The 13,613-nt window shown below is 44.2% G+C and overlaps 1 protein-coding gene and 1 long non-coding RNA gene across 2 annotated transcripts in view; one reads left to right on the top strand and one right to left on the bottom strand.

The window, feature by feature from the left end:
• Positions 1 to 12,594, bottom strand: part of LOC135373680 (uncharacterized) — a 32,873-nt gene extending 20,279 nt beyond the window's left edge. Inside the window, exons 1-2 of the mRNA XM_064606767.1 lie at positions 12,527 to 12,594; positions 11,577 to 11,648 (exon numbers count right to left, since the gene is read on the bottom strand). Of these exons, the coding sequence (XP_064462837.1) occupies positions 11,577 to 11,648; positions 12,527 to 12,589 (135 nt within the window). The 5' untranslated portion in view covers positions 12,590 to 12,594. The remainder of the gene's footprint in view (positions 1 to 11,576; positions 11,649 to 12,526) is intronic.
• Positions 4,356 to 8,335, top strand: LOC135373687 (uncharacterized). The gene is made up of 4 exons (XR_010416548.1): positions 4,356 to 4,738; positions 5,545 to 5,628; positions 6,925 to 7,014; positions 8,201 to 8,335. It is a non-coding gene; the product is annotated as an uncharacterized LOC135373687 (long non-coding RNA).
• Positions 12,595 to 13,613: the final 1,019 nt, after the last annotated feature.

The following is a 13,613-nucleotide window of genomic DNA, read 5'->3' on the forward strand; positions in this document are numbered from 1 at the left end:
TGGTTTCTTGTGTTGTGTCAGCGAAGAATTCCCTTAGGCTTAGTCGTCTCGCAAAGTCTGATATGTCTTTGTGGATTTCGTATTCGTTAACAGAATTGAGTGTAGGGCAGAATGTTAACCCTCTAGAGAGGACTTGTAGTTCGTCGCTGGATAGTGAGCGTGATATATCTATTACGGTGCTTGCGTCAGCGTTTTCTCGGGGTGACTCAGCGATGTTGCGTAGAGTTGTGGTTGTGTTGGTCGATGTTATTTGTTCGGCTTCAGCGTGTGTTGTGTTAGTGAGTCCGCTATTCGTGTCGTTGTTGGAATTAGGTTTTCCGACTTTTGAGTGTTCCTTGTTAGCTAGCTCACGGTGTCCACTATAGCTCTAGTTCAGGTGTCAGTTTTCCTAAAGCAGGAACTGTTTTGCGTGTGATGCCTTTAGGTGCTGTGTTGTGAGTCACGTGGTGGTCGAAAGTCGAAAGCTGCGTGCGTGATAACCATAACGTTGGTATGTACATGACGCATGTGGAGATGGTGGTTGTTGACAGTGTGTGCCTTCCTGTTGAACTCGTATAGCCATGTGTCCTGGTGTATGCGTTCTCGGTGATTGTTCTGTTCTCGGGAAAGTATCGTTGTCAGCACTATCTAAGCGCATGGTCTGTTGTTTGTGATGAAGGAAACTAGTGCTTTCAATTCCTGGATGACGTGTCGGGCTGTCGACCGTGCGATGTCGTTGGTCCCTACGTGGAGTATGAAGTGCGTGATGATCGGTGGGGCGGCGGTTACATGTGTCATGATGTATGATATTCTTGAGCCACTTCAGAAGTGTATGGGGGGTCCGTGCTCTACGTGTGGGATGTGTTCATGTATGTACTTCCAACAGATATCCCCTAAGACTGCGACATGCGAGAAAGACAGGACGGGTTGCTTCCTCCTGAGGGCATCGGATCGTCAGATAAAGGTCTCACCCCCAAAACAGTTCCTGCATTGGGAAAACTTGCACCTGAACTAGAGCTAGAGTGTACATCAGCCCTTAGCAACACAACCCGTACGTTGCTAGAAATATTAAAGAAACAGTGCCACGCGCAACTCGCTATGATCCAGGGCCACATAAACAATATCTGTCTCACGGACACGGAAGCAAACACTCTCCAACTACACATTGAACAACTCAATCGCGAGCTAGCTAACAAGGAACACTCAAAAGTCTAAAAACCTAATTCCAACAACGACACGAATACCGGACTCACTAACACAACACACTGAAGCCGAACAAATAACATCGACCACCACAACCCTAACCTACCTCAACATCGCTGAGCCACCAGCACTTTGCGAGACGAGTACGCCTAAGAGAATTCTTCGCTGACACAACGCAAGAAACCAACAACGACCTCCGACTACCGTCAACCTAGACACCAAATCACGGCCGAGAAAACGCAGTAGACCGGTACATTAAGCAAGTAAGCAACGACATCCTTCGCGGTATTTCCCAAGGCTGGCGTGGTCACAACCTCACTAAAACACAGCGTGACATCATCAAAGCGCTAGCTGACAGAGATGATATCATTATCAAGCCCGCAGATAAGGGTGGCAGTATCGGGATCTTGCCCACAGATAAATACATTTATGAGTCTCGTAGGCAACTGAACAATACGCAACACTACCTCAAACTGAACCATCACCCAACAAAGGAGTGCACTGAGCTTATAACCCATACCATACAGGACCTCCACCAACGAAAGCTCATCACACATTATGACCTCCGATATCTCACCTCATCAAACACTGCCGCAGGTCGCTTCTATTGACTGCCCATAATCCACAAAAAACACGCCAACGAGCTCTATCCGGCAGACATCCCCGGCAGGCCAATTGCACCTAACAACACACCAACAAAAATATTCTCGAAATTCCTGGACCACTATTTAAACCGTATTCCGACAACATACTGCCATCCCATGTAGAAGACACACCATACCTCCTCGGAATAATCAGAGATATAAACAGCACGCGTACATTTGGAAGGAACGCAATACTCGCCACGCTAGATGTGACATCACTCTATACTAACATCCCACGCAACGATGGAATCACAGCCCTCTGCAATACCCTTTCTACAACAAACACCAGAAAAGACACGGAACCCATCCCCTCTCTCCAATGGGCTGTGTAGTGAGCGTGATATATCTATTACGATGCTTGCGTCAGCGTTTTCATGGGGTGGCTGAGCCATGTTGCGGAGAGTTGGGGTTGTGCTGGTAGATGTTATTTGTTCGGCTTCAGCCTGTGTTGTGTTAGTGAGTTCGGTATTGGTGTCGTTGTTGGAATTAGGTTTTCCGAGTTTTGAGTGTTCCTTGTTAGCTAGCTCGCGGTTGAGTTGTTGAATGTGCAGTTCGAGAGTGTTTGCTTCCCTGTCGGTGAGACTGATATTCTTTATGTGGCCCTGGATTGTAGCGAGTTGCGCGTGGCACTGTTTCTTTAATATGTCTAGAAACGTACGGGCTCTGTTGCTAAGGGTTGATGTCCACTCTAGCTCTAGTTCAGGTGCCAGTTCTCCTCATCCAGGAACTGGTTTGGGGGTGAAGCCTTTATGTGACTATCCGATGGCCTCAGGAGGTAAGCAATCAGTTTTTTCAACTGAACTACTTTGAGTTCAATGGCGAATACTACCTACAAGTACACGGTACAAGTAAGGGCACACCTGTTTTACCCACGTTTGCAAATATATTCATGGGGTTCCTAGAAAACAAAGTTCTTAGCGCGCTCGCACTAAAACCCACTATGTACCTTCGATAGATCGATGATATACTTATAATATGGGAACACGGTGAATATGAATATCAAAAGTTCGTAGATCTACTGAACACCACGCACAGCACTATAAAGTTCACATCACAGCACTCAATTCACTCCATCAACTTTCTCGACACCACAATATCCCAACCTCACCACAGCTCTGTACAAAAAGCCAACTGACAAACAACAATACCTTCACTTCAAGAGTCATCACCCCGTCACTGTAAGGTTGAAATTCCTAATGGGCAGAGTGTAAGACTGCGACTGCGCAAAATTTGTTCAAATGACACAGATTATGCTGAGACGCTTGACGAATTCTGCAGCACACTTATCCAAAGGGACTACAGACACCCTCCTAACCGAATTCCGTCGCAACCCTGTTGGAAAAAACCATAAAAGTCCATACAGATTATGTATGGACTTGTGTGGACTCTTACGACTTTGAATGGAAATGGTATGGAACGCTATGGAATTATATGGTCCTCAAACGCTACGCGTACGGACTGCTACGGTGCACCAATGGAATCCATATGGCATGTGCGGACTTCTATGGTGGCCGTACGGGTTCCATAGAGAGTGTGTACGGAACTCTATGGCAGCCGTTCAAAGTCCGTAGAGCGAGTTTGCGGACTTCTGTGACGGCCGTACAGGTGTCCATACAGCAAACTTCTGTGTGTACGGAATCTCTTGGCAGGCATAGAAATCATATTTAGCCGAAGGACGACTAGATGTAAAATGCGCTGTGTGCGCATCACCGTGACATGGTTGCTGCTTTGCGCATGCCGCAACACTTTCATCACTATCATAGAGATTTTTCCAAACTGCAATCTGTTAAAGCTGATTTGTTTACGTTGCTTTTTTAGCTTACGACACACAATCAAGCTGTTTGCACTGTTTACATAATAATAATAATAATAATAATAATAATAATATTATTATTATTATTATTATTATTGTTATTGTTATTGTTATTATTATTATTAATAATAATAATATAAAGTTGTTGTCATTCGAGGAGAAAAAGATACGCTGGTGCTAGCAACAGGAATTAAGGAAACAGAACCCGGCTGGCTTTGGAACAATCATTGAATTTCGCCTAGTGCTATACTCAATAACATATATATGTTTGATTAATTTACCATAAAGGGCAGATGGGATACGTTGATATGCATGAATAAAATGATTCAATATTTACTTGTTGACGCATGATAGGGATCTAAAAATAGGTAAACAATATTGAAGTAACACATAGGCTATGCTGGTCCTTTGTTCATATATCGTTGGGTGCCGCTCGTGGCTATTTTCTGGAGATATCACGAGTTATCCTTTTCGTGATTTCACATCATTCTCAATGCCTTGAAGTGAGCGTTCTATAATCACAAACACAACTACACGCACATAATTGGCGTAATACTTTCCGTGGTACGGTGTTTTCATAACACGAAAATGCAACAATAGAACAGAAACCGAAACAGACAAACTGCCGCCTAAGTATGGCGATGGTCGTCAACGTATGGCACTCTGATTAATGTTATGGGGCACTGTTATTTAGTTCGAGAAAAATGATGGTTAATCCGGTTAATCCTTTGCGCAAAGCCAAAAGTCGGTAAGAAATAATATTTAAAAATTACCTGTTGCTAGATGCACTTTGCCTAGGGGGCTACGTGTCGCTGTGTTTTTGGCTTTGGGTGGTTATGGCGGACGTAGGCGAAGCACGTTGTTTCTGTGTGATCAATTTCCTTTTCCAGCAAAACCTTTCTTGGCTGCACAACGTATTTTAATCTGCGTGCAGTGTATGAACTCGTGATATATGCGGACAAAGTGGAGGTAGTTACTACAGTGTCAAGGAGTTGCACTTCCATGAAGGATCGGTGGACGATTTTAGCTCAACGGCTGTTTATGCCTGCTGGCGAAGAAACGATGGACTGTTGTCCCGCCAAGGTGCCGATAATGAAAGGTAAACATATAAATATTTGTTGTGATGTGATAATGAAGTGATACGGAATGCTATCTGTGATTGCAAAGTGCATGCGTGAAGTTTGAAAATCCTTTGCGATCCGTTCAAACAAAGGAACGAAACTCGATCACGAGAGGAGAGTGAGATTCGCTAGAGTTAGCAACAGTTGTTTAGGTATCGGGACCCGGTTGATTAGCTTTGGAATAAGCGTTGAAATGTGTTACATAATCGTCATTGCACATACAAAAGCGCGTGCCATTGAGGATTGCTAGGTGGGGTTCTGTGGTTTGTCATGTGCGACTTGGTTGTGCGCGGATGGGTTGGAAGCTTAGATGTTTCTGTTCGGGTGTGTCTCGGCTACATCTCGTCGTTTAGATCATCATATGTTTGAGATGCACGTACTTGAATGTGTGTTTCTATGTCGCTGCAAATACAAGTGCCCTGTGTTGTAGACATATAGTATAGTTGGCCCCGAAATCGTAACACATTCACTTTTTCAAACAATCCCGTGTTATCTTGTCAAACCATTGCTTTTGTCTTTCGCAACGCTTAGATAAAATAACACAGGTGAATTTCTCATAAATAAACCCACTGCATGCTTGCGTACTGAAGCCATCTTTCTTTTCCTACAAAATTTTGTTTTAAAATCAGTTCTATAACTCACAAATATATTCTGACATATATGAACATGAACATACTATTGTGTACTTGTAGTGTTTCCACACTATATTAGTTACATGCATGCCATGCTTTGTACGACAGACTCCTCTGATTGTGCCTTTCATCTGTCAAATGCTGTTTTCCAGAAAACGTACCTTATCAAGACAGTGTGACGTCCACAAGCAAGTGCCACAGATTTTTTATGCTCATGACACGGATGCAGCTCTGTGGTAGGACTACGCTTTAATACTTTTTATTTTCGTTGGGAAACGGTGTGAATGGCATTTTATTTCTCACTACTTCTCACGTGTACACAGACATGCATGACAGTGTGAGTTTAAAATGCATGAAGTCAAAGCATGGATCTCTGTTAATTTTATTACTCCCAGTCTGCCTTTGTCAATGTTCTGTTTTTCAATTTTTGTAGGATGTTACTATGGAGCAAAGTCCATGTTCATAAATGCATCTACTGCTTACGTTAGTTACTGTTCAAGCTGCTGATACCACACGACAAATACTGTGGCATGAACAAGGAAATTTACAACTCAGGCATTGCTGTACAACCAATTGGAGAGGTGCACCATACCGAGATCTCGTTTGCTTTGTGCAAGTAAACAACACTTAGATATATAGAATACGAAGCTTGTGAAATGCATGTTCTACACTGCAGCAGTGGGAGCCTGACAAAAGAGCAGCGGTGCAGCGTAGTTGGCATGCTTAAGACTGAACTTATAGAACGGACCCAAAGTTGTAAGGCATGTTGGTCAGTATACTTTTCATCATGGGCAGTCTGATAAAGGCACAGCATTCCACTAGCAGCCAACGTGCCAAACCAAACCTTTTTCGTTCAAGATTTTATGCCAGTGCTAGAAAAACGGCTCTGGAATAAAAGATGGCTGTTCATATCTGTTCAGTGCTAATGTCATTATAGGCACTATCAACAGCATTGTCTGTAAACCGTTTTCAGATTGCCCTGTGCCTATTGGCACAACCAGAACGAACACAACAATCCGAAAACAGTTTACAGACAATGCTGTTGATAGTGCCTACAACACCATTAGCACTGGACCAATATGAACCGCCATCTTTTATTCCAGAGCTGTCTTTCTAGTATTCGTACAAAATCTTGAACGAAAAAGTTTCGGTTTGACACATTGGCGGCTACTGTAGCTGTGTCTTCATCACATTACTTATCGTGAATAAGTACAATGACGAATATGGCCTACAGCTTTTGTTCCATTTTATAAGTTGTTGTCCCAACCATGCCAACTACCTTGCTGCTCTTTTGTCAGGCTCCCACTGCTGCAGTGTACAACATGCATTACACGAGCTTCTTATTCCATGTGTTCAAGAGCTGTTTACTTCCACATAGCTGACAAGATATCAGTGTAGTGCAGTTCTCCAATGGCAGTACCCCAATGTCTGAGTTGTAGATTTCATTGTTCATGCCACGGTATAGTATATTTATTGCAGTGTATGTGAAGCCTGCCGGTACCTGTATCAGGCTGGTTTGAAAAATTTTGCAGCGAGAAGTGGCAAGAACAGTGCGGTCACCTAGGGAGCTCCACGGACAGATCATGACTGCAAAGCGGCGCCAGCAGTTGCTGCTGTCACGAGTATGTGTATTTATTCTGCCAGAACATTGAGCAATTTTTCTATTTTGACAACAGTATCCACTTGTTAAGGAGAATGTGGTGACATTTAACATCACTCGAATTCTTGCCTCACCTGTCAAGCTGTCCATCAGGCGCCACCATGCAAAATATTTTCACTCTTCTCTGCGTTATAGCTGTGCAGTTGAATTTATAAAAAAAAATAGTTGGAGAGAGCAGTTGCAGACAACGAACAGAATGCTTCTATGACACGGTGAAGGCGCCATACCTTGTTTCTTAGTTTTTTCTTCGCACATCACGGTCTGCTTATAACTGCTTGAGCAGTTCTGCAGTACATCACTGGTCTCGTGAAGGAGTAACATACAACCCGACTTCCTCTCGTTCTGTGATGCACTCTCTTCACGAGGCGAATAATTTTTCAAAGGGGCGCAGAACAGAGCTCTCTCGCTTGCTCTCTGCGTCACCTATGCTCATGGTTCCTCAGCAGGAGCTATTTGTTTGCACCTCAGCACTCCTTTAAAGAAAGCCCTGAGATGATCCCCATTATCTGTTTGTGTGGCTGTGGGGGATGTTCTTAAACAAAAAGCCTCTGTTTGGGAAAGCTCTATCATCCCGTTCGTTTGAGAGGAAGCTTTACGCTATATAGTAAAGCTGCTTCGCACCAGTCTTTGTCCTCTAAGCTGTTATGTACAATACTGATGCAGATGCAAGCACAATGTAACATTTTTGAAAGAAAGCCAGTGAACACTCCTCATTTAAACTTTTTTTTTGTACAGATAAAATGGGTTTCCGAGCTCAGCATATGGTAGCATATGGTGTTAACATTGTCAAATGAACAGCAAACAGTATTACTTGCGTCAAGAGCTGCCTCGTTGACCAATCAAATTACTTGCCCCATGGTGCTGGTCACCACGAGCTGTCTCACAAAGTGGGACAGCTTAGCTCAATTGCAGTCTTGGACCAGGAAATGTGGGTTAGAGTCTTACAACTGGCTTTTTCAGTGACTTCCTTCTTCTGTATTTCTTAGACACTTGAAGCTTAGTGTGTTTTCGTTTAATCTCTGTGTTCGAGCTTCAGAACATCAATTTTCATCATGTTAAGAAGTTCCTTATTTTTGTAGAATATGCTTCCACAGAGCATATGGTAGCGTGGTATTTGGTACTAATGCATGCTCATTTTCTTATTTTAGGTTGCTTTCAGGAGTACACTGCCACGAAGCCCAGCTGCAAAGGCAGAAGTCTGACTGAGTGAATTGATCCAATTAACAGCTACTTGGCTGACTTCCTAAAAAGGCTATAAGACAATAAATTTTGTCAAATTGACATGCACTAGTTGTGTTCATTTTGTGCTGGTGTTACGTTCAGCAAACACTCACGTCTCATCCCATCATCTTGCGGACTGCCACACATACCCATGCCATACAGCAAGGTCGGGGGCCATACAGGCTATGGACTCCATAGGAGGCCATACAGTGTACGGACTGCCATAGGAGGCCATTCAGTGTACGGACTGCCATAGGAGGCCATTCAGTGTACGGACTGCCATAGGATGCCATACAGTGTACGGAGTCCGTACCAGTCCATAGAGTGTATGGAGTCCGTTCAGTTATACCGTATGACTGCCAAACGGACACTTGTATGGTTTTTTCTAATAGGGAAGGCACTCACACTTGATCGAAACGAAGTTCTCGAACACCGAAATGATCACGACGCGTGACAAATAAGCTTCATCACAAGGTATTCCAACGCACTTCCAAACATCAAAGCCATTCTACAGGTGCACGGGCCCCTCCTGCAAAGCAGTGACTGACTTAGAAATATACTCACCCATCCAATACAGGTGACATACCGACGTGCCAAAAACCTAGCAGACTCCTTGGTCAGTGCCAAAATCAGCAAAACGAACACCCAGTACACTGGAACACGACCCTGCAAACTCTCGCGCTGCAAAACATGCAAGCACGTTCAACACGCTAACTCCATCAAAAGCACTGCAAGCAACTACACCCACCCCGTTAACCACGCATTCACATGCACAAGCTCCCATGTCATATACTGCATTGAATCCGGCGACTGCTCTATGCAGTACATTTGTGAAACCGGCCAACAAATGAACAACCGTCTTGCCGGACACAGAACCGACACGTCTAACAAACTCCCCAAAGCAGTCGCCGACTACTTTAACGTTTCTGGTCACAATTTTGGCAACCTTAAACTATAGATTCTAGAAATCGGGTCCAGATCCACACGTGGCAGATGTGATTGGGAATCTTATCTTATATACAATTTGAACGCTCTTCACCCGTCCGTGATCAACAAATCACAAGGCACCCTAGAAACACTTCACAAATAAAATATGTTCATACCTTTTCCTTTCAATCCCGTTTACCATCTGTTACGTTCTGCATGGCCACTGCTTTTTGATTTCTTCATTGCATGCCACAACTTTGTACTACAAATATACATTACACACACACACAAAAAAAGAAAAACTTTGCTCGCTCTGGGTTTTCCCCACGTAACCATCTTTCTTATCTTTCGGAACACATGCCATTTCTTGTCTGTTGTCCCGTTTCGTCCCCATGTTCGTGAACCTTCCATTTCTGTAACCGGTGTGGACAAAGATCACTTTGTTCGCATAATCCCCTCCACACTCTAACAAAGCTGCCATTTACTCCGGCCGTAGAGGCGCGTACGGACCCTTTCTTACCTCCGGGCTGTTGACTCACTATTCGCATGAACCTTTTAACAAGTCACACCTAACCCTTTAAATACCATACCAATGGTGAGGACGGTGCCCAGAAGAAGAGCAGTCTCTGTTCAAAATATCGGCGGCTCCTGAGGCAACTCTCTTCCTATTTCTCTACCGGTTCGCTGGATTTCTACCCGTCTGCGTCCTTTCATCATAGTTTTAGTTGTTGTAGTTGTTTGTTGTTTTCTATTGGTTTTTAAACCAATGTTTAAATGTTCAGTCGAATGGAAAAGCTAAAAACGCAATGAGTTGTTTTTAGTTTTACGCTGCGACGTCTTCTACAACAAATAAAATGAGCTGCTACGAAAGAACCATAAGCGCAGTTAACCCACATCGCACGCGCAAGGCTTTGTCCTGCACACCTTAAAAAAAAAAAAAAAAAAAAATGAAACCTTCTCCACATCCGAAGAGAGCCGAAGCGAAGCCGAAGATGGCGTGACGTATCACGAGGTACGGTACTTTACCGGTGACGACCAACGGCACAGTTCAAACATGCATAAGCGGCGCGCGAGCCGAGATGAAAAAAAAAAAAAAAAAACAAAGAAGAAAGGCGCCGAGCAACTGCTACGTCACGCGGGGCTCGTATCCCTCGTCCGCGACTGCTGTCTCCGACTGTCTTTTGTAAATTTTATCGCGCGGTGACAATACGCCGGAGATCGGAAATATTTCGCATGGCGACTCCTTGTGGACAGCTTCGCAGATGACGCGGGATTTTGAGTCATGTTAAATGTCGTTTCCATGCTCCTCTAAAGTCGCGAATTACTATTAGTATTGCATTACTCGAAATCACTACTTATGCCTGTATTTCTTATTATGCTACTGAGGAAGGTAAACATCAAGAAGTCTGCTGCGTGATGAGTGGTAAAAGGGAATGCGGATATGCTAGTCCAAAAACACTAGGGACTGACTACTCCAGGACGCGTTATTGAGGTCTTCTAGGTATATATCAGACACTATATGAGTGCATTAGGTGTACATATTATCAATAATGTACCTTCCTTACTCCTACCAGGGTCCCTTCTGGTACCAGCAGTATTGTAAAATAAACAAATCACTGGTTAGATTTTCGTGCCATCCTTTCTATCGCTTCTGTTGGTTTGCTGCAATTAACATATATCTCACGCTCATAGCCCAACACCGACTTGAACATTTTCATCACAATTCCCCGTTACTGGACCTTGCAACCTAGAAGCTAAATGTCACTCAAATGAAGGGAAGGATGAGCACATATGACCAATATCACTACGCAAAGGCAAAAACCGGCTGCTCCAACACGTCTTTATCGTTATCACAGTACACACGTCCCAGATCCGAGGGCTGATTCAGACGCGGGGAATATGATGGCTAATATCTAGGTATGTCAATCATTTGTGCTGCACTCAAGGGGCGTTTTGCATACAGAGCAAACAACAGGCACGCTCATGGGTCAACGGCAGGTGAGCAATCACATGACTGGTAGCACGGAAATCAACCGCAAGGGGCGATTAGATCGCAAAGCGCCGAGATACGCTTCGCGCCATCTCTCGGCACGAATGTCGGCGTACATATGACACCCGGCGAACCGCACACCAGTCTTTCTAGCCCACCATACATCAGCTATCAGAACGACATAACACTATGCTAGAGTGGCGTAGTGGGTGAAGCGTCGGGCTGCGGAGTGGCGGTTCCCCGGATCGAATCTGTCTTCCGCGATGTCAGAGTTCTGCGAGTGTGGCAGTGACATAAGCGGGGGCGTGGCTGTCTCGTCAGAGATTGCTCAGAGGTACTATGTTCTGTACAACTCACGTCACAGCCCACATGAAAACAGGCCGCACCTGATTAATCAATTCTTCTTTATGTCGTACCACCTCTTCATCCTTCTCATGCCGTCTACGTAACTCTTGCAACTGCAAAGATTAAAAAAAAAAGTTTTCATGAGCTCAAGAGTGTGTGTATGTGAACGGTCCCGTAGTTAAGTATCTTGAATAAATTTGGACCCGTGTACGTGTAAAGTGACACATATCTCTACAATGTGTCTTTTTTTGCATAAATACATATTTTTACTCAAAATGTGCCAGATGCAGCAGTGATGGTCCTTTGGGTTATGTTGCCAAGGGGACTATACGAGACAAGTTTAGAAACTTCGCGACTTTGATCCGCATCAGCTAACTATTCAGAAGCTTTGGCGTCGCTAGTGCAGCGGTATATTTTCATAGTGTTTCGTGCGTCCTCCTCGTGCGAAGCAAATATGGTGACCGTCACGCTATTGTTTCTGGCCGCTATAGCCCCACCCGGTATTGACATGAGCGATATCTCTCAGAATACTTCAGCGGAAGCTCTGAGAAACCTCATATCTTTCTGCTGTTAAGTGAACGCAAGCGCTCAACGGCGTGTCTTCACGTGCACTGCTAACCGTGGGGAATATCCCGCAGAATTCATAGAAGACGGCTGGAAAAAACGCTCACCGCGTCACCTGCTACGTCTCATCTGCTAAGTGTCGTTTGCGTAGTGGACTGTACGCCACTCCTTGTATTCCGGAACCGCATGGATGCTATAACATAACACGGGCGGAACTTGGGCTGCGTGAGCAGTTTTAGTTTTTCTTCTAGTGGAATCTTCCGCTGAGGCTGTCATCTTTCATGTCAAACGTTCATACGTACCTCTTTCTTTTGTGCCTTCAATTGTGACTCAATTGCACGTCGCTTTCGTGTCATCCGAAATAAGAAAGGATTTACGAAACACGCTCATTCTGATTTATGCAAGGGACGAAAAGCCACATACGCACCTCTGCTTCCTTTGTGGCGAGCACAATTGTCTGCATGCAATTTGTGTAGAACATTTCCATCATCTGTAATAGACAAATAGATACCTAGTTACTTTTATGGGGGACGATGTAAAAAAAAAAGTCCAACGACTAAGTTACTTTTCTCAAATTAGCTAGCAGTGGATTTCATTACAAAAATAGGAAACTTGCTAGTGCGCATTACTCTTTATTTTAGTTTTCCACCACTCCCCTATTGCTGCAATACAGATAAACATCTTAAGTCTGTCCGCCATCGATGTGCCTTGCACCAGGTGTTCTAGGTCGATGTTCAGTCAGCGATGCCCGTGTCACTGACCACATTGAGCCTTCTGGGAATACCACATCTTGGTCTTTCTGATTTGGCTGTGGTGGTATTACGAGGTAATGAGGACACTGTCGGAACTTGTCAATGCCATAAACCTGACCTGGATGATGCGCGGCGTCACCACATTCCTTGAGTCACTAACTCCAGAATACTTCAAAAATAATTAACCATCCCAGGTAGTTTCCGTTTCAGTTACAAGTGGTTTATAAAGCAGTTTCTACTTGAAGCCTATTTTTATGTTGGGATCGCAGACATTTTTCACCTGGGATGTGCTCTTTCTCGCACTGCTTTGGCACCTCCGACTTCTGGGCCCTTATCTTCAACTTATAGGTTAATGCGTCACTTCACCTGTGACTTGCCACGAGCTCTCGCGCGACGGCCAATCACAAAGTTCATTTAAAATGCCTGTCTTGCAATACGGTTTTCACGTGCCTGCCGCGTGACGTTTGGAGTTAGCGAACTTCAAATATCAGGATAACGCTGGTTATGTGAGAGTTGAAGAGCCTGGCCCTGGAGTCTGGAGGCCCACACACTGTGTCACTACAATGGCGTCATTCTGACCCGCGTTAGAAGCTATGTTCAAGGTGAAAGAGGAAAAACACGAGGCTGAATTTACTATTTCTCTGCCTTGTTTGCCTTCTGACAACAAAATGCCTGAGCACCTCCAGCATTCCTCATCGAATTTAAAGATGCATGTTGAGTACTATCTCGTTTTTAGTTATACTTTTTCTTGTTTTTAGTTAT

This window comes from Ornithodoros turicata, unplaced genomic scaffold (assembly GCF_037126465.1).
Source record: "Ornithodoros turicata isolate Travis unplaced genomic scaffold, ASM3712646v1 Chromosome29, whole genome shotgun sequence".
NCBI lineage: Eukaryota > Metazoa > Arthropoda > Arachnida > Ixodida > Argasidae > Ornithodoros > Ornithodoros turicata.